Source organism: Bufo bufo, chromosome 6 (assembly GCF_905171765.1).
Source record: "Bufo bufo chromosome 6, aBufBuf1.1, whole genome shotgun sequence".
NCBI lineage: Eukaryota > Metazoa > Chordata > Amphibia > Anura > Bufonidae > Bufo > Bufo bufo.
In genome coordinates, this window is record NC_053394.1 from 31,426,955 (window position 1) to 31,452,598 (window position 25,644).

Below are 25,644 nucleotides of genomic sequence, written 5' to 3' on the forward strand. Positions count from 1 at the left end.
AGACTCCTTCTGTGCCTCCTGAAGTTGGAGGTCAATGGAAATCTCCAACACGGTGCTATTGACTTCAATGGTACTTTACTTTGACCATCTCCACTCTATCTGACCTTGAAGTAGTCAAGGCATTGCATCACCTATCGGCATGAACGTCATATCTCCAGGTGAGAAGCTGTAGCCGGATCGGACCTTTAAAAAAGTTTCATAGTTTGCAGTAAACTACGGTACATTTTCCCAGTGATCGAATTATTAAATACTTAGTGTAACTGTCATTCTTTTCTTTTCTTTTTGCAATGTGTAGGCTCAGTGATAATGAACATTTTTGTAATATACTTTATTTACTGAATTCGTACATTTCTATTAGAAAAATAGCTCTAAAGTGGCCCATTTTGAGCCTTAGCAACGCTCCTCTGTCTTCTGTTTACATAACACGGTCAGTGTCAGCAAGTCTCCACTGTTATGTAAACAGAAGACAGAGGAGCGTTGCTAAGGCTCAAAATGGGCCACTTTAGAGCTATTTTTCTAATAGAAATGTGCGATTTCAGTAATTAAAGTATATTACAAAATTGGTCAGCATCACTGCCCCCACAGATTACAAAAATAATAAAAAGAACGACAGTTACACTTTAAGATGCGTCAGAACCAAGACAATGTATGTAATGAATGGAAAGACCAGGTCCTTACAAGACTCGGAGCTGCTTGAGTCCAGAGAAGTCATTCTTCGTGATGCGCGATATGTTGTTCCCATTCAGTTCTCTGCAGAAACAAAAAAAAACAAACGTAAGAAATATTATAAAACCGTCTTCTTCTACAGGATCTCCGCTATGAACACTGAAGAATTACAGGATCAATACTAAAAGGCCTTAGGCTACTTTCACATCCGCGTTTTCATTTCCGGTATTGAGATCCGTCAGAGGATCTCAAAACCGGAGGAAACGCTTCAGTTTTGTCTCTATTCATTGTCAATGGGGACAAACTGAACCCAGTGCACCAGAATGCATTCTGTTCCGTTTGGTTGCGTTCCCATGCCGGACACAAAACCGCTTCAAGCTGCGTTTTTGTGTGCGTCATGGGATACTGATCAAAATGGATCTGGCATGAAACACACTGTAAGACACGAAAAAAACTGATCTGGCGCCCATTGACTTACAATGGATTTAGGGCTGGATCCGTCATGGCTGTTTTAGAGATAATACAACCGGAACCGTTCTGAACAGCAGCAGGCGGTTGTATTATTGACCGGATGCATTTTTTGCAGATCCCTGCTGGATACAGCTAAAACGCAGATCTGAAAGTCGCCTAAGCCCTGAATGCAGCCATCGAATCCCGCGCCTGTGACATAGTCAGGTGCTTGCTCACACAGGACACATATGGGTCCGCAAATCCAGAGATGCGGTGCGGGAGGGAACCCCACGGAGTGCTTCCTGGGGTTCCGTTCCGTGCCTGCGCAGCGCAAAAAGATAGAACTTGCTCTATCTTTTTGCGGAACGGACGGATCGCGAATCCCATTCAAGTGAATGGGTCCGAGATGCGCATGCGGCTGGCCCACGGTCGGTGCCCGTGCTTTGCGGACCGGAATTTGCTGTCCACAGCACGGGCACGGAGGGGCAACGTTCGTGTGGACAAGCTCTTAGTCTTACCTTACATTACACTAAACCTGATTTACCATCCATATTATACTCCAGAGCTGCATTCACTATACTGCAGCTTGCTTTTGGCAACAGGTTTGTCAAAAGCCACATCCCTAGTAGAGTGGATGAGCATCTACTGTATATTACAGAGGGGTATTTAGCTTTCCCTACAGCAGATTACTGGACACAGACTGGTGTAATCATTACAGTACTCAGAGGGCAAGTAACCTGAACAAGCCGGAAATTAGATAGTAGAGAATGCTGGGTGATTTCAGCTCTGCAGGATTTTGAATACAGATCAGAACTATAACACAGGCTGTAACGTAGGATGAGTACAGGATAAGTAATGTATGTACACAGTGACTGCACCAGCAGAATAGAGAGTGCAGCTCTGGAGTATAATACAGGAAGTAACTCAGGATCAGTACAGGATAAGTAATGTATGTACACAGTGACTGCACCAGCAGAATAGTGAGTGCAGCTCTGGAGTATAATACAGGATGTAACTCAGGATCAGTACAGGATAAGTAATGTATGTACACAGTGACTGCACCAGCAGAATAGTGAGTGCAGCTCTGGAGTATAATACAGGATGTAACTCAGGATCAGTACAGGATAAGTAATGTATGTACACAGTGACTGCACCAGCTGAATAGAGAGTGCAGCTCTGGAGTATAATACAGGATGTAACTCAGGATCAGTACAGGATAAGTAATGTAATGTATGTACACAGTGACTGCACCAGCAGAATAGTGAGTGCAGCTCTGGAGTATAATACAGGATATAACTCAGGATCAGTACAGGATAAGTAATGTAATGTATGTACACAGTGACTCCACCAGCAGAATAGTAAGTGCAGCTCTGGAGTGTAATACAGGATGTAACTCAGGATCAGTACAGGATAAGTAATGTATGTACACAGTGACTCCACCAACAGAATAGTGAGTGCAGCTCTGGAGTATAATACAGGATGTAACTCAGGATCAGTACAGGATAGGTAATGTATGTACACAGTGACTGCACCAACAGAATAGTGAGTGCAGCTCTGGAGTATAATGTCGGTACAAAGTTGCTCAACTTTTTATGTAGATTAATTCAATATGTAAATGTAATGGTCTTAAGGGTAAGCAGATGCTTTGGCTTAGCAGAACCACTGATACCACACTCTAGTACACACAGCTGCTGCACATACAAGAATTACTACTGTATCATATTTTGTATATCATGAGGTTGCATCCAGTATCCCCAGTCAAATCCCACATAAGCACCACATTCAGGTCAGGTTTCAGAGGTGAAAGGTCAGAGGCAGCAGACGATGACAGACAATTACAGGGGATCAAGTAATTCAAACATCCCAAGTATTTCAACAAGACGTTGCATTTATCTTTCAGCTCTTCAATGTTCCCATGATAACGCTCTAAAATGAATCCTTCGTTACGATGACACACGGTGCACTGAAGTCCGTGGTTTAAGTGCATCACAAATAGGGGGGAGTTTGTAAAGTTTACTGTTTCACAACAAATGGAGCCATTTTCTGGGAGCGCGCCAATCACAATTTCAACATTTATAAACAAATTATATGCAAAAAAAAGTTGACACACAGGCCAATGTGACTTTTTTCCTTTATCACATGCTCCATCGTAATTCATAGGGCTCATGCACACGACCGTATGTGTTTTGCGGTCTGCAAAACAAGGATCCGCCAAAAAAAAAGATGACATCCGTGTGATGTCCGCGTTGCATCCGTTTTTTTTTTTTTTTGGCGGATCCATGGTAACATTGCCTGTCCTTGTCCACAAAACTGACAAGAATAGGACATGTTCTATTTTTTTGTGGAGCGGACATGCAGACATACGGACGGGTCATTTCCATTTTTTTTTTCAAGCTCCGTTGAAATGAATAGCTTTGCATATGGACCTTTAAAAAAAACAGAATGGAAAAGGAAGAAAAATACGTTTGTGTGCATGAGCCCTTAGGTGTATTATTTCTCAATACAACTGCCACGTTGCATGGCGCCATTATAGGGTAGGCGCAGACGTCTATGGGTCCACGCGGTACCACTCGATGCCTCTTATTTCAGACACAGGCATATGGAGGTTCTTTTATGACCCCCCTAGACAGTTCTCTCAGTGTGCCACTATATGGTGCCCAGAAATGACATACCCATATCCCCATGGTCCCATGTTCCTATATCTCCTCATTGCTGAGAAAAATTATGTTTTAATATATGCAAATGAGCCTCTAGGAGCAACGGGGGCGTTACCATTACACCTAGAGGCTCAGCTCTCTCTGCAACTGCAGCGTCCTCTGCACTTTGACAGGAGCAGGGATGATAACGTTTACCCTTTTTCACTGCAGGACCCTCTCAAAGTGCAGTTGCAGAGAGAGCAGAGCCTCTAGGTGCAAAGGCAACGCCCCTGTTGCTCCTAGAGGCTCATTTGCATATATTAAAACTTTATATTTCTCAGCAATGCGGGCACATATGAACATGGGACCAACACAGATGCCTTCAGCTGCCGAGCGCACATGTAACAGGTCAGCCAGTGTCATAGGTACAAAACTGCTGACAGATGCCCTTTAAAGTCAGCCATGCGTGCTGATTTTGCTGAGACTAGTCGGTTATCTAATGCTTATTATCAGGATTTCCTGATTCTCTTCTACTGCTTTTGATCGGTCAGCTGGATTCTAACATGCCCGATCTTTATGTTCTCCAGGCGAGGGGTTAGACCACCATGACAGCATCTTACTCCCCTCTCCCCATTCAGGACACATGCATGCTTGGTTGTATGAATATATATGGGGGGGGAGGGGTATCGGGAGAGATATCTTTCGCCCAAACAAGCATTCAGCTGACGGCTATGTAAACTGTACGGCCGGCTTTACTTTTCACCGTTATTCTCCTTCTAATAATTTTAGAAGTACGGTACATAACCCAGATGTTGACTGTACTGCCCAGACTACTTATTACCAGAGATTAGGAAGGACGCCGGATGTATACAGCCCTGACAAACGGATCTGATTTATTGAAACCGACAGTCGTATGTGGATAAATGCCACGTTTGACCACGTCAAACTGGAGAGCTGAAACAATGACTCACGTCCCGGATTCTGGCGTCTCCCAGTCATTTATCAGCCGCCGTAAAAAAAATTACAAATAAAAATATTCTTAGTGAGGGAAAGTTTGGGAAAGTCCTACAAACACAGTAGCTTTAATAAACCACAAATAAAATAAACATTCCCATAATACAAGCAGAAAAAAAGCAAACTGTAAAAGAGATTTAGGAGAGTAATACCAACCAGAAGAGCGGCAGAAAAGACCACGCTGTGCAGCCACGGGGGACTGAAATCTAATATTATTGTCAAGCACATTTGGAACAAAGCAAAAGACGAGCACAAAATCATGTAAAACGTAAAAATCGTAGCGACCGTCTATATTCCTACTGAGTTGACTTTACACAGTTCCACCTATTTTTGCACAGTACAAAGGCAATCGATTCTCAAAGGGTTCGGCCCACCAGCCGCAGATTATGCCGATTACTGGTGCCGGTTTCAAACTGCGGAAGAAATCTGCCGGTTTACGAATGGCGATGTTGTTGGGATTTGCTTTCAGTCCCGGCCCTGAACATAGGCCAAAATTAAGTTGCGCAAACAAAACTTAAGTCGAGTCTTTCTGTCGGAAGACTCTGCAACCCAATGGGTTTAAGAAAGTGGAGGTTAAATGTCCACAATCGGCATTAACCGCCGGTCGCGGACATTAGCCACAGGTGCCTGCCTGCCGGAAACAGCAGGCGTATTTAAAAGACCCGACATGTGACGTACTATTACGTCACATGTTGGGAAGGGTTAAAAGGGTAAGTTCACACAATTTATAACAATATAATCTGCACTTCCGGGTCCGCAATTCCGATCCCGAAAAAAATAGAACATGTCCTATTCTTGTCTGCAATTGCGGACAAGAATAGGCATTTTCTATTAAGTGTCGGCAATGTGCGGTCTGCAAAATGCGGGACGCACATTGCCGGCGTCCGTGTTTTGCGGATCCGCAAAACACACACGGATGTGTGAATGGAGCCTAAAAGGTTAAAGGGGTTTTCCGGGTGCAAAATATTGATAATCTATCCTCAGGATATGTCATCAATAAGTGATCGGTGGGGGTCCGACTCCTATCACACCCGCCGATCAGCTATTTGAAAAGGCAGAGGAGCTCAGGCCTCTTCCTAGATGCCTCATGGCTTATGTGCAGCTCAGTCCCATTTAATTGAATGGGTATGGGCTGCAATACCAAGCATAGCCACTGTGCAATGTATGGCGCTGTGCTTGGTAGGCTGTGATGAGGCCACAGCGTCTTCAAATAACCAAATGCCTCGAGTCAGACCACCACCCATCAGCTATTGATCAACTGTCCTGAGGATAGGCTAGCCATATGAAACTTCTGGAAAACTTCTTTAAGGGGGTTGTCTCGCCTTAGACATTGATGGCATATCACTAGGATATGCTACTAATGTCACATAAGTGCAGCTCCCTGAAGTGGGAGCCGCACCTATCGCTCGAACAGAGTCACCAAAGTGAACGAGAACACACTGTGCGTGCGCAGCCCCCCCCCCCCACCCGCCTGAGCGCTGGCTAGGCTGTTTCTGTCCGTCCCATTGAAGTGAACGGAGTTGGTGGCCGCGCTTGTGTGGTGTGCTCTCTATCCATTTCCGTAACTCCCATTGAAGTGAATGGAGGGCACACGAGGGTGCGCTATCCTTCACCTTTGGGGGCCCATTCTAGAGACAGGTGCAAGTCCCTGGGGTGATCTGCACCTATCTGACAATGGCGGCGGGGGGCACATATATTTCTGTAAGCTCCATTCAGATGAAAAGGAATAGCACTTAAATTTCTGCAAGAAATCTTGTCATATGCGAATAGCCCCTTACACTCCAGAGCTGCATTCACAATTCTGCTGGTTGGAAGTGGAAACAGTCAGCAATTTCACTGCCAGACCCCGAACGCCTTAGCCAAGCTCCCATAATGCAGTGGGGCACTTCTTCGGGCGAATCAAAAAAGAAAGCAATGTGCAGATACTGAGCTAGCAAGGGATGCTGGGAGATTTCATCTCTGTCCAGTGGGAATATGCGATGGGACTAAGGCAGAAAACCAGTTGCGGATCTCGTATTAAACTTGATAATAGGTTGCGTTCTCGTGGACGGCTGTTGTTCAGCCCACAAGATGGCGGCCCGGCGGCCTGTAAACACCATGCTGGCACTTTTTACAAGGGCATCTTAAACTAAATGCAGACCCATCTAAATGCGGTGTGTTAAATATTGCCATGCGGCACAGAGGGCCCTTGTATAAAAGTAGAAGCTCATGTAATTTAGATCAAAGCTGACCTCAGGAGAGATCTCCAGGTTTATGAGACTATTCATAGGTCAGTTCCCCTTATGCCTCAACCACAATAAATTACATTAGACACAAGCCCGGGAACGTAAAACTCAATCACACACCTTTAACTCGCTCGCTGCCGGCGACTCTTCCCCCAAGTGGCCTCGGGACCTTAGGGCTACAAAGTCTTGGAAACAAGGGGCAATCTCTTCGTACAGTACAATCGTCTACACAGAGAGCACCGAGCACCATGTTTTTCTTATGTCTCCGAGCAAAATTAGTAAAGGAAGCTCCAATTTCCTCACATAAGGAATTGCAAATATAATACGAACCTCACAATTACTGTATGTTACTGGGACCAGTTCATGCCTCCGGTAATGGAGTTAGGTTCCAGTTGAAAGACCTGGTAGACTATCTGGAAATGGACTTTTAGAAGAAGTTTGGGGCACAAGGATCAGAAGATTTATCAACCGATTTGCAGCATAAGTGCCCCCCGTGGCCGTATTGCGGACCGCATTCGCAACACGCGAGCACCGTTCCGTGTGCATTCCGCATCACGGATACGGACCCGTTCACTTCAACGGGTCCGCAAATCCGGAGATGCAGAATGGTGCGGAACGGAACCCCACGTAAGCACTACGGACATGTTCCGCAAAAAGATAGAACATGTCCTATCTTTTTGCGGAACGGGTCGGATCGCGGACCCATTAAAGTGAATGGGTCCGCGATCCGCTTTGGCTGCCCCACGGTGGGTGTTCGTGCATTGCGGCCCGCAATTTGCAAGAGGCCTTAGGAAGTCACAATTGTCGGTGAAAAAAATTGGACTTGGGGCTTCGTCAACAACTTGTCTTGTTTCAGACTTGAGCCCATGTGCACGAAATTTACATTTAAAGGGGTATTCCCATCTAGGACAATCATGGCAGATCAATAGGAGACGCCATAAACGTCAGACAGGCGTGGGTACCATCTTCCATCCGAAGAACCTGTGAATGGAAAGCAAGCCACACATGTGTGCAGCCGTACCTCCACTCGCCGCTGTGGGACATCCAAAAATAGAGAACAGTGGCTCGGCCATTTTCATACATCCCATAGCAAAGAATGGAGGGGTGGTCCAGCATGTGTGACTTCCTCTCCATTCACTGCCTATGGGACTTCCGAAAATAGAGGTCCCATAGCAGTGAATGGAAAGCAAGCCGCGAATGTGCAGCCACACCTCCACTCACTGCTGTGGGACATCTGAAGAGCGCTGGCTTGGCCATTTATAGAAATCCCATAGCAGTGAATGGAGGGGTGATCCAGTATGTGTCTCTGCTACGGGACTTCCGAAAATATAAATCTCATAGCAGTAAATACAGAGGATACAGCGCATGTGCAGTGCACTGACCATGCACTGTAAAGACCCTTTCTTGAGAAAGGTGCAGGCCCCAAAAGCAGGGGTGCACCTCGCTTTTCTGCTGCCTAAGGTAAAAACTGAAATTTCTTAACCTAACCCCTTTGCCACAATGAAAGCGCTCATTGCCCGTGGCCCTACTGCTGCCCCCCTTTTGCCCCTACCTGGTGGTGCCTGAGGAGATCGCCTCACCTGGCCTCATTGGTGGTGCGCCCCTACCCAAAAGGTAGGATCTGTACCTATTAGACAAGTCACTGGGGTCTGTCAGCATCCAATGTACTTAGGAATCGTCACCAATACATGTCGTCCTTTATTAAGGGAAGCCAGTGTGTACGCGGCCTAAGTTAAAGGGGTATGCCCATCTTATGAAGTAATGGCATATGATTATGCTATGCCACCATTTAATGGTGGGGGTATCTAACCCTGAGAATGAAGAGACCGCAGTGTTGATTCAGAGCTGTGGCCCCTTCACTATTTTTTCCAGCAAAGGGCCCCCCGGGCATTTTCTGTACAGGGAACTGGAGCACAGCTCTGGGGCTGGCGGCAGATCCCTGCGCAGGGAAAACGTGTAGGGGACACAGCAATTCATCAGCACTGCAGCCAGTTCACTCTCTGGATGGGTGGGGTTGCCCACCCTAAAGTGATGCTACATCCCAGCAATGTGCCATTACTTTATGTCATGAGATGGGAATACCTCTTTAATGACACCATCAATAAATGTTTCACGGTCGAATGGACGTGTCCATATAGAAGATAAACCGTGTGTCAGTAAAGAAGTGATGCATATTGTCAAATGCTCATGGACAACGCAGGCGGAGGAGAAATATGTAGAATATTAAGTCATCCTGATGTAACCCTACAGGACAAGAAGAAGTTACACAAATCTCCCTGCGACCGCGAAGATCCACAGAAGGAGAATAATGAGACTGTAAGATCTTCTTACACAAATAGCACATTATTATCTCTGCATTATTCTCTCTTCTGCTGCCGTCAAGGCTTTCCTACAACCAGGGCTTATACTGCGCAAAGGTGAAATATGTATGGAGAGGGTCTTATACATAACATATCATATAATAATATACAAGAGGTATGACCCTATAAGAAGTTGTACAGCGCACTTCCTAAGTCTCATTTGCATGAAGTCCTATAGGAAACTACAGCTCTGCTACATCTACAGCTCTGCTACATCTACACTCGGTCCAGGTACAAAGGGCTCCTTTACACTCACGCGTGAAAATGCAGATCAGTTTGTTACAATTTGCTCCACTTGTTGTTTCCATATTGAATCCGTCTTTGTTCAGTATTCGGACACACAAGGTCAGTTTTTTTAATCAGTATTTGTTCCTTTTTTTCTTTAAAGCATTCACTGTTTTTGTTATGTTACTGAAATGTAGAATTCTGCAAATATGCCATGCATTTTTTTATTGGCTATAAACAATAGGATACAGATCTGTTGGAACATGTGTATTGAATAGGACGCCGAGCGCATAAAAAAACAGGCATATAGCAAAAACAGGAATGGAAATAAAACTATGTAAAGAGGAGCCGTCACCTCCCCCGACATGTCTGTTTTAGCAACTACTGGCATTCTCCATGTTATAACAATTCTTATGGCTCTATCCTGTGCCATTCTTTATTATTCCTACTAGACGTTCAGGAATGAATTCCTAGCAGTTTGCAATGAAGGTCCAGCAGGGTGTTACCAGTTGGGGGGGGGGGGGGGGGTGTCCCTGCACAGTCTGACATTGGAAGCAGTGACATATAATGTCCGTCCGTCCCCCAAACTGGTAACACCCAGGTAGACCTTTATTGAGGACTGCTGGCAATTCACGTGTAGACTTCTAGTAGGAATAATAGAGGGAAAGTACAAAATAGAGTCATAAGAAGAGATGCTTCAGAATTATTATTATTATATGGGGAATCAAAATCTTTACTGAAACAGACATGTCAGGAGGGGGGGGCGGTTGCTCTTTAATTGTATGGGTAATTAATAAAAAACTGAATTAAAACAGATGTGTAATATGCAGGGTGAATGAGCCCTAATACTACAGACTGCTTAAAGCACATTGCAACTACAACTCCCAGCGGCTCCTGATTTCTGCAGGCCATAGGTTTTTGTAAATTTCAGACCACTGGGGGACAATCACACGGACAAATTATGCAAAAAGTTTTTGTTTTATTACGGCGATAGTGTCCGTTTTTCCACGTCTTTACCATTGCTATCTCCTCAGTGCTGAGATACAGCAGATGCCTGGCCGGTGTGACAGCACGGGGCAGAGAGAGACACCCTGCATAATGCATGGAAAGTCTGCAATTAAAACGAATGGAAATTCCATGTCAGGTGACACGGGAGGTGGAAAAAGGCAGATTCCCAGATTAAGGCCTCATTCACACTTCCATTTTCCACGGACAGCACACGTACCCATTGATTTTAACGTGTCAGCTCACACATCAGTATTTTTTTACGGACCGTGGGTCAGTGAAAAAAAATCACGGAGACATGCACTACTTTGGTCCATGATGTGGACCAAACACGTCCATTGAAAATCACTGACACAACACGGAAGGCATCCGTCTTGCGTCCGTTTTTTCACTGACCGCTGATAGGAGACGTTCTGGAAATTCATTTTCAGCTGAGCAGCGTCTGTAGAAAATGCATAACACTCGGAGGGTGAAAAACAGACACACAGACCAAACACGGATCCTTCATGGACATCTTCACGGATGTAATGCGTACTAATTTTTTCACGGACGTGAAAGGGACGCGGAAATGTGAACGAGACTAATACAAAAAAAGAGAAAACAGTACAGACATAAAGAGGGTGTCTGCAATGCGGACTCATAAGGTCAGGGGCACAGCAGGGAAACCCTTTCTGTGTAAGGTGTCATGTACAAGGATCCGGCAGGAAGGGAGGATGTTATATTTTATATACATTAAATTTAAAAGCCCTCGTATTCTTGAAGGGGGGTTTTGGGACTATTCTCAGATAGGTCATCAATATCATGATCTGTGGGGGTCCGACTCCCAGCACCCCCCACCAATCAGAGGAATGCGTAGGTTAGTGCCTTTCTGCAGCTCACTCCCTCTGTGGGTTTGGACAACAGTTTAATGTGTATGGGGGGCTACTGACTCACCCCCTGAGAGATAATGTTGGGGATTAGAAGGATTGGGCAAAATGAATATTCTTTCCTGATCCTTTTGTTCTCCCGTAAGATAAGCCGTCACCAGAAGTGTCTTTTTCCTCTCCCCCATTAAATACACATACACACCCAGCCAAGCTAAATGTCTATGTCCATGGGGGAGCTGGGAGAAAGTCAGGAGAGAAAGCTGACCAACAGCTACTGAATGTGTATGGCGGCCCTAAGACTTTAGTCATGCCTGCTAACTTTGCAAAACAAGCTACTGCCCCAGATGCCGATTCATGGAGGAAAGATTTTTGCACCTGTTGTGAGACTGTTGGATCTTATATTTTTCCTGCATTTCATTTCTGCCTCTCGTCTCCCTAGATTGCAGTCTGCCTCTCGTCTCCCTACATTTCATTTCTGCCTCTCATCTCCCTACATTTCAGTCTGCCTCTCGTCTCCCTACATTTCAGTCTGCCTCTCGTCTCCCTACATTTCAGTCTGCCTCTCGTCTCCCTACATTTCAGTCTGCCTCTCGTCTCCCTACATTTCAGTCTGCCTCTCGTCTCCCTACATTTCAGTCTGCCTCTCGTCTCCCTACATTTCAGTCTGCCTCTCGTCTCCCTACATTTCAGTCTGCCTCTCATCTCCCTGCAGTTCAGTCTGCCTCTCGTCTCCCTACATTTCAGTCTGCCTCTCATCTCCCTGCATTTCAGTCTGCCTCTCGTCTCCCTGCATTTCAGTCTGCCTCTCGTCTCCCTGCATTTCAGTCTGCCTCTCGTCTCCCTACATTTCAGTCTGCCTCTCGTCTCCCTACATTTCAGTCTGCCTCTCGTCTCCCTGCATTTCAGTCTGCCTCTCGTCTCCCTGCAGTTCAGTCTGCCTCTCGTCTCCCTGCAGTTCAGTCTGCCTTTCATCTCCCTGCATTTCAGTCTGCCTCTCATCTCCCTACATACTGCCAACAAATGGTTTGTTGCCCATAGCAACCAATCACATCACAGCTTTCATTTTACTACAGAGCTTCTTACAATACTGCAGAACTATGTTTACCAACTTGTGGCTCTACAGCTGTTGCAAAAACTACAACTCCCATCATGCCCCAACAGGCTATAAGGGCATGATGGGAGTTGTAGCTTTGCAACAGCTGGAGAGCCACAGGTTGGTAAATTTAAGTGGATATAAAAAGTCTACACACCCCTGTTAAAATGTCAGGTTTCTGTGCTGTAAAAAAATGAGACAAAGATAAATCATTTCAGAACTGTTTCCACCTTTAACGTGACCTATAAACTGTACAACTCAATTTAAAAACAAACTGAAATCTTTTAGGTGGAGGGAAGAAAACAAAACAAAAAAACTAAAATAATGTGGTTGCATAAGTGTGCACACCCTCTTATAACTGGGGATGTAGCTGTGTTCAGAATTAAGCAATCACATTCAAAATCATGTTAAATAGGAGTCAGCATACACCGGCCATCATGTAAAGTGCCTCTGATTAACCCCAAATAACGTTCAGCTGCTCTAGTTGGTCTTTCCTGAAATGTTCTTAGTCGCATCCCACAGCAGAAGCCATGGTCCACAGAGAGCTTCCAAAGCATCAGAGGGATCTCATTGTTAAAAGGTATCAGTCAGGAGAAGGGTACAAAAGAATTTCCAAGGCATTAAATATACCATGGACCACAGTGAAGACAGTCATCATCAAGTGGAGAAAATATGGCACAACAGTGACATTACCAAGAACTGGACGTCCCTCCAAAATCGATGAAAAGACGAGAAGAAAACTGGTCTGGGAGGCGACCAAGAGGCCTACAGAAACAATAAAGGAGCTGAAGGAATATCTGGCAAGTACTGGCTGTGTGGTACATGTGACAACAATCTCCCGTATTCTTCATATGTCTGGGCTATGGGGTAGAGTGGCAAGACGAAAGCCTTTTCTCACCAAGAAAAACATTCAAGCCAGGCTACATTTTGCAAAAACACATCTGAAGTCTCCCAAAAGCATGTGGGAAAAGGTGTTATGGTCTGATGAAACCAAGGTTGAACTTTTTGGCCATAATTCCAAAAGATATGTTTGGTGCAAAAACAACACTGCAAATCACCAAAAGAACACCATACCCACAGTGAAGCATGATGGTGGCAGCATCATGCCAAGCGGCTTTTTTTCTTCAGCTGGAACTGGGGCCTTAGTTAAGCTAGAGGGAATTATGAACAGTTCCAAATACCAGTCAATATTGGCACAAAACATTCAGGCTTCTGCTAGAAAGCTGAACATGAAGAGGAACTTCATCTTTCAGCATGACAACGACCCAAAGCATACATCCAAATCAACAAAGGAATGGCTTCACCAGAAGAAGATGAAAGTTTTGGAATGGCCCAGCCAGAGCCCAGACCTGAATCCGATTGAAAATCTGTGGGGTGATCTGAAGAGGGCTGTGCCCAGGAGATGCCCTCGCAATCTGACAGATTTGGAGTGTTTTTGCAAAGAAGAGTGGGCAAATCTTGCCAAGTCAAAATGTGCCATGCTGATAGACTTATACTAAAAAGACTGAGTGCTGTAATAAAATCAAAAGGTGCTTCAACAAAGTATTAGTTTAAGGGTGTGCACACTTATGCAACCATATTATTTTATTTTTATATTTTTTCTTCCCTCCACCTAAAAGATTTCAGTTTGTTTTTCAATTGAGTTGTACAGTTTATAGGCCACATTAAAGGTGGAAAAAGTTCTGAAATGATTTATCTTTGTCTCATCTCATCCACTGTAGGTCTAATTATTGTAAGAATCTCTGTAGTTAAATGAATGCTGTTCTGTTATTGGTTGATATGGGCAAAATGAAAGCTGTGCTCTGATTGGTTAGCCTTTTAGATGGCACATGCAGAGAGATGAGAGGTAGACTGAACTGTAGGGAGATGAGAGGCAGAGTGAGAAGCAGTGCTGCAGCAGCTACAGTTACATTAGTGTATGCTCTGCATCAAAACCTTCCAAAAACCTTCCAGAACCCTGTCAGCTAGACTCGAACACCGCCCCCCCCCCCCACCCCCCCATGCCCAGTATTTTAAGTTTGATCATGAATAGTATATGTACCAAGTTTGGTTGAGATTTATCAAGGCACACAGCAGCTGTAAGATCCTCAGCCTTGGCAAGGCCACGTCGGGAGAGACGCGCTGCTCAGCCACACCCCCTGGTGACGCAACAGCATCCTTGCAACAGAATGTAATGCTCTGTTTGACCCTGCAGCGGGCATGTACTGGGGGAGATTAACAGAGGACTGATTGCTCAGCTGCTCTATTCCTGTGTATTAGTGTTCTGACTAATGGAGAGCAGAGGCATGACCTATCAGGTTCTGATTCAAGGACTCTGCGCTCTATTTAAACCCCTTCCTGGCTTTATACCATTTCCAGTGATAGTCTCTGACTCAATAGCGGTGTTCCTGGTTCCTGTGCTTGTTGAATTGCTCGTTCCTCTGACCCCGGCTTGTGTCTTGTCTTGACACATTTACTTACGACTCTGCTATTGTGTTTGTCTGTCTTTGTTTGTCCGTCTCTGCACTTAAATCGCGTAGGGACCGTCGACCAGTTGCGGTCTAGCTATCTAGGACTTGTAATGCAAGTAGTTAGGGAAATCCGGCTGGGTTCTAGCCTTAGGGCTCACTGTCCTTGTCTGTCCCTGACCCTGCCTACAGTCTATGAAGAACAAATATACAAACAAACTTTCTGTTAACATACTGTATATAGATTCTGATCCTTTCCAAACATGCAACCCCTTTAATACTTCTCATAGCTGAGGGTCTGTTGCAAAGCATCCTCTGCACTCGATGCATCTTGCCTACACTGCAAATTATCAGGACGGGAGACTGATTTCTGTTGCTGATGCATTAAGCCCTGGTATAAACTATCTGCCAGGAGAAATGTGAGATTTTCAGCCTCTGGATAAAACAGGATGTTCCCCATTCACTAACATGAAGCAGAGATCTTAAAAATAATGAAGAATCACAGCACAAAGTATATGAGAAAGTTGCAGAACTTCTAATTATATTAACAGCAAACCATACATCCCGAGCAGGGACCCCCCCTATGAGGGGCACATACAAGGGGGCAACCCAAGACCTGTAAGAGGAAATGTTCTTTAAGACATTACCTTCCCTTTCCTTACACCAGGATAGAGACCAGATCCTGAGCCCTACAGACGATGATTATATCCCCCCACGTGATGTCCGGCATTAGTAATCCGGCCGGTAGCTTTCACATTAGATTATAGCCTTTTTGATCAGTTCACCACAAGGCCCATGGTTCTGATTATTCGTTTTCCTGCAGCGCTCCTGACGTCACTGAATTTGGAGCTAATATTCTCTATTAAAGAAAACCTTGACTTTGCAAACTGAGCATTTCTTTCAATAACATCCAGGAAATTAATTAGCCGCCCGTAAAATCGGTTTTATAGAAACGCCATAAGGCAGATACATGTAGCACAAATGTTCTCAATCAATGCTAAGAGGAAAAATCTTATTAGGAGGAGCATCAGGCTGTACATGAATCAGCTCCAGTCCTCCGGCGGAGGCATGACGGGCGCACACAGAGGCCATATGGACACCTAGGGTTTTCATTGCTGTATATAAAAGGGGTAATCTTCCTCCACATACACTCCAGTCACTGGGGCTGGCCATGCATAAAATTGAAGGCATCTGGGGGTACAGTGAGGGTCCGTCCGCGCACTGCAGATTTGCATGCACTAGCAGCAAAGTGGATATAAACGTTGGAATGGCAGTTTTCATCTTGATAACGACCCGCGCATGTGAACCCACCCTAGGGACCCTTAAGTCGCATGCACATGATGCGTATAGCATGCGACTGGATTTTGCGGTCCACAAAAAAAAAAAAACGGATCCGCAAAATACACGGATCACATCTGTGTGCATTCCGTATTTTGCGGAACGGAACAGCTGTCCCCTAATAAAACAGTCCTGTCCTTGTCCGTAATGCGGACAATAATAGGACAAGTTCTATTTTTTTGCGGAACGGACATATGGACACACAGAAACGGAATGCATACAGAATGAATAAGTCATGGTCACAGTGGATCAACCAACCTAAAATTCTGGTCCAGGTGCACACTCCACGACACACCCGGCGTTGACCGAGTAATTCAAAATTGTATAAAAATGGAGGGCACTCTGCTACCTGGTGTTGCACAGATTGATCAAGTGCGTATTTATAAACAAGTATTTATTATCAAACAATAAAATAGACTAAACATGAAAATTAAAGGGGTTATCCCATCTTAGACAATGGGGGCATATCGCTAGGATATGCCCCCATTGTCTGATAGGTGCAGGTCCCACCTCTGAGACCCGCACCTACAAGGAGAACGGAGTGGAGAAACTTGAGGAGGGCGCACTGCGCATGCGCAGCCGCCCTCCATTAATTTCTATGGGGCCGCCGAAAATAGCAGAGCGCTGGCTCGGCTTTTTCCGTCGGCCCCATAGAAGTGAATGGGAGCGGTGGCCGCGCATGCGCGGTGTACTCCCATTAACTTCAATGGGAGAGGTGGGGAGCTGCGCCTGGTGGTGGACGGACCCCGGGGAACCCAGGAGTCCTCCAGCCACAACTCTCCCCGGCTCCGTTCTCCTTGTAGGTGCGGGTCCCAGAGGTGGGACCCGCACCTATCAGACAATGAGGGCATATCCTAGCAATATGCCCCCATTGTCTAAGATGGGATAACTTCTTTTACGTGTAAAATAGCAGATGAAAATAATTACAAATATTTCACATTTATATTATAATTAACTGAACATGTAGGTTAGTTCCCAGTCTCACAGTAGCAGCTGGTATTCTGTGAGGGTGTGAATCTGCATTAAATCTCTCATGGAATTACCATCTATATGGATAATTAAGGCTCATGCACACGACCGTTGCCTGGCCGTGGCCATATTGCGGCCGGCATTACGGCGGGTCCGCAATACACGGGCACCGGTCGTGTGCATCTCCCGCATCAGGGATCGCGAAACCCATTCACTTCAATGGGTCCGCAATCCGGGAGATGTGGGACGGAGGCACGGATCGGAAGCACTACGGAGTACGTGTCTCTACTTTTTGCACTCATTTTTCGCGGTGCGCACAGATCACGGACCCATTCAAGGTGAATGGACCTGGATCTGTCTGTGGCAGCCGCACGGATGTTGCCGTGCATTGGGGAGCGCAAATTGCGGGAACGGCCAGCATGCGGTCGTGTGCATGAGCCCTTACTGTGAGGTCATAATAGTGGATAGCACATCGCTCCCTTCTATTGGTCCATAAGGGTTAAAAATAAAATACAGATAAAATATAAAAACTGTAATTGGCCACAATTATGAGCATAGAATAAAACATTTGCAATCCTCCTTTTAGTTATCTTGCATCGCCAGTAAATAGCGGATAGGTGACCAGTCTGATGTCTGTAGCCATTAGTCTTACATTATATTCCCACTTGTAGATGAGTTGATACTTTGTTAGAAGTTGGACTGAATTTCTTCTATAATAAGAACAATGTGTCCCTTGTATTTAGTTGTTTAGAATTGTAGCAGTTGTTTGTCATCTTATTAGTCATGTCATGTTTTGGTTACAAATAAACTGTGTACGTTCCCACTTAATCTGGGCGGATCACCTCTATATCCAGACTGTGGCTTAGGCCCCTTGCAGGCGAGCGTGTCCAGATTAGGTCCGGATCCGTTGCGACTGCGTTCAGTGAAAACTGTGCGATTTCGCAGGCAAAGTCATTCAGTTTGGCCTGCGATCGCGTTCAGTTGTTCAGTTTTTATCGCGCGGGTGCAATGCGATTTGCAAACTGAATGTATACAAACAACATCTCTTCGCAACCTTCCATGAACAATGCATCGCATCCGCACTTGCTTGCGATTTTCACGCAGCTCCATTCACTTCTATGGGGCCAGCGTTGCGTGAAAGACGCAGAATATAGAACATGCTGCGATTTTCACGCAACGCACAAGTGATGTGTGAAAACCAACGCACATGTACACAGCCCCATTGGGCAGCAATGCGTTTGCATCACGCATTGTATCCGCACGGAAAACTTGCTCATGTGAAAGAGGCCTTAGTTTAGATGTCCGCTGAAGTATCGCCGGCTCGGCTGTAGCGGCGTCCCGCGTGTTTGGGAAGCTGTAGCTTGAATCAGCCTCCGGGTGATGTTATCTGTGCGTCTCCTAGTTGAGAGATGTTAGCGTGGTTTCAGCCAGTCCTTGCTGTCGCACTTTTGGGCTATAGCGATCTGTTGTATTCAGTTCAATAATATAAATCGCGGTTTGTATACCGCATCCCAAATACACTGCTCCAGGCACCAGAGGCGTTTCTGAGTAATCAAACTCCTTCTTCAGTGGCGAGATGCATGCAGAGTAACTTCCGTTTTTTTGCAGATCCATTGAAATGAATGGTTCCGTATACAGTCCGCCAAAAAAAACACGGAAAGAAAATACGTTTGTGTGAATGAGCCCTAAGGCTATGTTCACACTGAGTTTTTTTCCATGCAAAAAATAAAATAAAAAAGATTCTACCTTTTTTTTTTTTTTTTTAGCAGCACTATTTTTTCCGACACTGTTTTTAAATTGCCTTTGTAATGTGGTTTTTGACGTTGTGTCTGTCACAAATATATGCGTCACTTCTTCTTTCCACGTTGCGATTTTTTAAAAACTGCAAGCAGCGGAAAAAAAAAGCGCATCGTGTAAATTAACAAAGCGGTTTACTGAAACCAAGAGAGGTGACTTGCAAGCATTTTTTGTGTGGGGCCTGCGCCAAAATAACTACTGTTGCAGATTTTGAAATCCTCAGAGTGTAAATTGTTTGTGCAGATTTTCCTTTCTGCAATAAAACCCACAAGTCACACCTGTGGATTTTATTGCGGAAACGCACAGAAATCTGCACAGAAATCTGCACAGAAAATGCACATAAATGACACTGCTCTGTGCATGCATCCTGAGGACTCATGCACACAGTCGTGTTTCTTATCCGTGCGCTTTTGTAGGTAGCAAACTGACCTGTTCATTTCTATGGGGCCCATCAACCCATCCCTGTTTTTTGCGGATTCGTGTCGGCCATTCCACACATTATATCACGTCTGTTCTCATTTCAGTATTTTTTTTTACTGACTGCGCGTCAGTAAAAAAAAACACAGAGACATGCACTACTTCGATCCGTGATGCAGACCAAGCACGCCCAATGAAGTCTATGGATCCGTAAAAATCCCTTGGTGCGTCCGTTTTTGACTGAAGACTGATAGGAGACTCTTTGGAAATTAGTTTTCAGCTGAGCAACGGATGAGACACGGATGGTAAAAACGGACACACGGACCAACCTTCACGGATGAAACACGTACGTTTTTTGTTTTTTTTTCACAGACAGGTCACTGACCCGGAAATGTGGACGAGGCCTAAGGGAACTCAGGACGAACAGCTGTGGGCCAAATGGGCATCTACCCGACGGCTACGGTAATTGTATGGGCACCTTTGTCGCCACCGTATACAGTGATGCAGGGAATGGCAGCACATCCCAATTCTAGTGAATGGGGCACATCCTGCAGCCCTTGCAGAGTCAAGTAGCCGGGCACAAAAATCTGCAGGAAGAGTTGGCAGGGGATGCAGATCTGCACCCCCCTTTATTATCACAATCACTAAGGGTCTCGGAGGCTGGACCCCCACCAACCCTAGTGACATGTCATGTACAAGATGGGAAAACCTCTTTAAAAGGGATTTTCCAGGAATTACCTATTAATGACCTATCCTTAGGATGGGTCATCCATATCAGATTCGAGGGGGTCCAACCCCTGGCACCCCCCACCATTATGGAACAGCGATGAAATAACTAGGCACAGCCCCCTGATCACTGGTTCCCCCTTTAATGTTTCCTAAACCCATACAATTTGGGAAGCCTGTGACCGATGGGTCCCCTCTCGGAGGCTGTGGGTTTGTGACCACACACACCCAGGCTCGGTGGGTGGTCCTCCTCTGTGGACCGCCACGTGCAGGCAGCCAATAAAGCTAGACATGTGGCTGTTTTTGGTTCACACCCCTAAAAACTCTCCTATCCCCTGTAAAGTCTACAAAGTCCAAGGCATCCCCCAAATAAAGGGCTTTTCCAGGAATAAAAATGTATATAAATGAAAGTGGTATTGCTTCTCATCCCCATCCACTTGCATGCTGTAATACCGGGCAGCGCCTATCAACAAAGGTGGCGCCGTTTTCAAAATATATTTACGGACATCCCATGTAAAATGTGCTTTTTATATAAAATATGAATTGTTCTCTCCACCCATCATTGATTTGGAGAATAGAATCCTTCAAACTCCAGCTGTCTAATCCTGGAAAGAGAAAGCAAATGTAAAAGGAATTCTACAGCCGAGCTACGAGCCAAAGCCCCCCCCCTCGTCATTTCACGGGATGGAGTGCGTCAATCGACGGGGCAGGCTGTGAAGCTTTCATCAGGGTTGTTGGTAAATAAGGTAAGGGGCGCGGAATGTTAATAGCGCCATATCATATACCGCGCTGGAGTCAAACTGTCACCACGCACTCCTCAAGCCGCTTCCTGATCCCTGAAATCTGATCGGCAGGTAAGAACGCAGCGCCCGCCAAAGTCTGCCCACTAGTCAGTGGTGCGTGCAAACATACATGGACAGGTTCACGTCTCCTGCGCGGAGGAAACACTAGACGACTAGGAAGTCAGTGGTCAGAATAAAGTCAGTATTTAGTGAGAAGCATCCTGCATACTACGCGGTGGGGGCTCGTTACAGGACAGTACCCCGGGTAATATGAGCTTCCTTCATGCGGATGATTTTTCTTGTCTGTTTTAGTCATTGCTTGCATCCTCTGGATCATCTGTTCCTAGGACTCTATATTGTACCATTCCTCTATTACTCCTACTAGAAGCTATAAAGTAAAGGGGTATTTCAGCTGATGCAAGTTATCCCTTACCCACAGGATAGAGGATAACGATTAGATCAGTAGGGATCCTACTGCGTGGACCCTCGTACCCCTTGAAGGTCACCAAAGTGAACGCTGGGCGGTTGGAGGGGCAGTGCACATGCCGCTCTGTTTGTTTCAGGGGCTTCAAGGGGTTCGGGGGCACCATTCTCATGATTGGTGGGGTTCCTAGTGGTAGGAGGCCCACCAATCTAATGGATATCCCCTATCCTGGGGGTAGGGGACAGCATTTAACAACCGGAATACCCTTTTAGTTACTGGGAGTAACTGGGCGTTACCAGTTGGGGGTGGGGGGGGGGGGGGATCCCTGCACAGTCTAAGCCTATTTTCGCACTTGCTCTTTGTATTCCAGTTTTGTATGCAAGTTTTTATGCACATAAGGCTTTCTGTGCACTGTGGGTGGGGCTGCGCCATTCGGTGCACCTAGCCTTCCCTGCATCATCTCGAGGGGCGTTTTAAGGCAGAGGGACGGGCAGCCCCGCCCACAGTGCACCGAAATCCTAAGGTGCACAAAGAATCATTTTCACAATAACAAGGCACAGTTATGCTTCGAGGCACCTACACAACATGGCGGTATGCTTTCTCTGAAACCGATTTTAGAGTCCCTTTAAATTCTATCTGCCAGTGACCGTAAGGCCCCTTTCACACGAGCGAGTTTTCCACGCGGGTGCAATGTGTGACGTGAACGCATAGCGCCCGCACTGAATCCTAACCCAATCATTTCAATGGGTCTGTGCACATGAGCGGTTTTTTTTCACGCATCAGTTCTGCGTTGCGTGAGAATTCCAGCATATTCTATATTCTGCGTTTTTCACGCAGCCCTGGCCCCATAGAAGAGAATGGCGCTTCAGTAAGAAAAAAAAAAAAGCATTGCATCCGGATGTAACCTGAATGCAGTGCGGGTGCGATGCGTTTTTCACTAAAGGTTGCTAAGAGATGTTGTTTGCAAACCTTCCGGTTTTTTTTCACGCGTGTGAAAAACGCATCAAAACTGATTACACCTGCGTGGAAAAAATAGGAAACACTGACAAAACTGACTGAACTTGCTTGTGAAATGGCGCGAGTTTAACTGAACGCATCCTGAGCCAATCCGTATAGTTCGCGTGAAAGAGGCCTAATATCCAAAGCGTGCAGGAAGGAATATATACGAATCTAAGTCCACGTCATTGTAAATCTCTTTCTTTGCAGCCGCCGTGCGCGATCTTTGATGTCTGCGATTGTCACAAGACGCAGTTTTTTTTTTTTTTTTCCCACAATGGATCAAACTACGTTTAAGCCATTGTGACCCTTTAAAGGCCACGCATGAACTGTACGAGACTTCGCTCTGTTATGGGCTTTGAATAGAGGAAATAAAGAGCCGGGAATCAGGTTTCGTCAAGTTGTTTTCTGTTCTGCGCTGAATGGAGGTTGTGGGATTTTCATGTCTTCTTTTGTGATGATGGGCAGTCCGAGTGAAAGCTCCTCTGCAGACCTGCCAAAAGCTTCCCTCTTTCCATCACCTCCCGAGTGTTATAGATCCTGGCAGACAAAGCGATTAATACTCTAATCCCATCACTACCGCCCTTTACCTCCCTCGGGGGCTTCAGCAGTAGCAACTGGCTGCGCCATTCCCAGCTGCACTGCCAGACAGGCGGTATTGGGGAGCGTGTCCCTGCAGTTGTGGCCCCTGCTGTAGGGGCCGCGTTATAAACCAACTAGCTGGTTTTCTAGGAAAGAAAGCGACATGCTGCAAGCGAACTGGTCCGAGTACTGGAAATACGATACGTGGAGGTGGTCCTGCACGGAGGTGTATTCCATTACCTAAGCTTTCTGTATTACGTGCCAAGAATATTACAATATCAAGTAGCTCCATTATTCAATATTATTTTAGAGGCTGGAGCTGAAGATAATGGCGAGCGAGTTCACATTACATTGTGCGATGAAGTGGACATACTTCCCACCAAAATTCAAAATGTCACATTGCTCCAGAATCTACAAAAAGCTAATTCTCTTTCCCCATAAATATCAGATATGTTTTCCTCCACAATGTGTCAATAGGTATTCATTATACATTATAAATAAGGTCTCCCGGTCATCTTCTCATCCTAAGGACCTCCATGATTACATCTCTGTGTTCCCTAGAAACTCTACATTCATAATATCTTCCTTTATTGTAACTTCACATTACATAGTGTGATAAAGTAGACACTTCCAGTCAAAACCTTCAGCCGAAATTGAAAATACCACTACTTCCCACCAAAATTCAAAATGTCACATTGCTCCAGAATCTACAAAAAGCAAATTCTCATTCCCTAAAAATATCAGATATTTTTCCCCCACATATGTCAATAGGTATTCATTATATATTATATGATAAGGCTGCAGCCTTGGTCTCCCGGTCATCTTCTCATTCCACGGACCTCCATGATTACATCTCCGTGTTCCCTAGAAACTCTACATTCATAATCACTTCCTTTATCTTCTCATTAACATCATTTTTGAGGCTAGATGAATAATGGTAAATTCACATTACATAGTGTGATATAAAGTGGACACTTCCAGTCAAAACCTCCAGCCGAAAGTGAAAATTTCACGAAGCTCCAGAATCTATAAAGAAAATTCTCTTTTCCTAAAAATATCAGATATTTTTTCCCCACCTAGATCAAAAGGTATTCATTATATATTATAAATTATATTATTGTATTGGTCTCCCGGTCATCTTCTCATCCCAAGGACCTCCATGTTTCCCAGACACTCTACATTCATAATCTCTTCCTTTATCTCCCCATTTATATCATTTTAGAGGCTAGATCAATATTGGGGAGTAACTTCACATTACATAGTGGACACTTCCGGTCAAAACCTCCAGCTGAAAATTCAAAATTTCACAAAGCTCCAGAATCTACCTGTATAACATGCACCCTCTCTTTCCCAAAAAATATCAGATATTTTCCCCCACATACTGTATGTCAAAGTGTACTCATTATATACTATACATTATATCAGGGATGCCCAACCTGCGGCCCTCCAGATGTTGCAAAACTACAACTCCCAGCATGTTTGGACAGCCTACAGCTATCAGCCTACAGCAGGGCATGATGGGAGTTGTAGTTTTACAACAGCTGGGGAGCCGCAGGTTGAGCATGCCTGCATTATATCATAAGTCTGCAGCCTTGGTCTCCCGGTCATCTTCTCAGCCCAAGGACCTCCATGATTACATCTCCCTGATCACTAGGCTTTCTGAATCCATAATATCTTTCCATGAATGTGTTCTCTCTTGTTCTCAAACTACTACTGGATGCAAGAACACAAGAACAGCCAGAGAGACCGGCTGTCAATATATGGTGAGACTATCCTATCTACCCCACTCACAACCACATACCAGAAGGAAATGTACCCCTATGGTAATGTCACTGAGAGAAGTCCTAGCAGGACTGTACCTAGATATAGTCTATTACATGGATGCTGATGGAGAAGGGAAGATAAGGCTCTGTATAAGGACGCGGCACTACTTACCTCTATGGTAAACCAAAGGGTCTTTTGATTTACCCTAAAAGGAACCTGCCTTCCTACCTGCGGGCAGCGTGGTACATGCTCAACACTGAAATTACACCAAGAAGGACGAGCTATAAGGTTTTGCAAATCGAGGAAGCAGCAGGTGTCACCAAGATCTGCAGATATCAAATTTTCAAGCACCTAGCTCCAATCTGTGACAAGTGGGAGGGGCATAAAAGCCAGAGTGAAAGCAATTTTTTTAGCCACATGAAAACTGAAAAATCGGATCAAGTCATGTGGGATAATTGTGTGATGCCACCTGTTCGTCGACGTGCCAGTTATTATCCCTTGCCACAAACTGAGAGGGAAAGAATCCTTCAACTGTAGACCTTGGTTTATTACTCCGGCAGATCGCTACACGCCTAGGCCAAGATGTCAGCCCAGCTCAATGCTATGTGTCCCGGTGGTTGGGAGAACAATGACAAACTGGAATGACAGCCAGAGGTGCACAACATCTGATTAGAAGAATGGTGCACAGTGAACCATTCTGTACTGCAAGTGAAATTGGACGTCACATCCCAAGCCTAGGGCGGCAAACAGAGTCTACACAAAGCATCAGAAGACGTCTGCATGACACTGGGCTATGAGCCAGACTTCTGTGACGTCATTGGTCAGCAACTGCAAAGGGAGCAGCAGGCAGTGGATCTTGATG

General features: G+C 45.3%; 1 protein-coding gene across 1 annotated transcript in view; it reads right to left on the minus strand.

Moving 5' to 3' along the window:
- The window catches only part of SLIT1 (slit guidance ligand 1), a 292,661-nt gene that overhangs the window by 236,306 nt on the left and 30,711 nt on the right, over positions 1–25,644 (minus strand). The window contains exon 2 of the mRNA XM_040437323.1: positions 679–750. Within this exon, the coding sequence (XP_040293257.1) occupies positions 679–750 (72 nt within the window). The remainder of the gene's footprint in view (positions 1–678; positions 751–25,644) is intronic.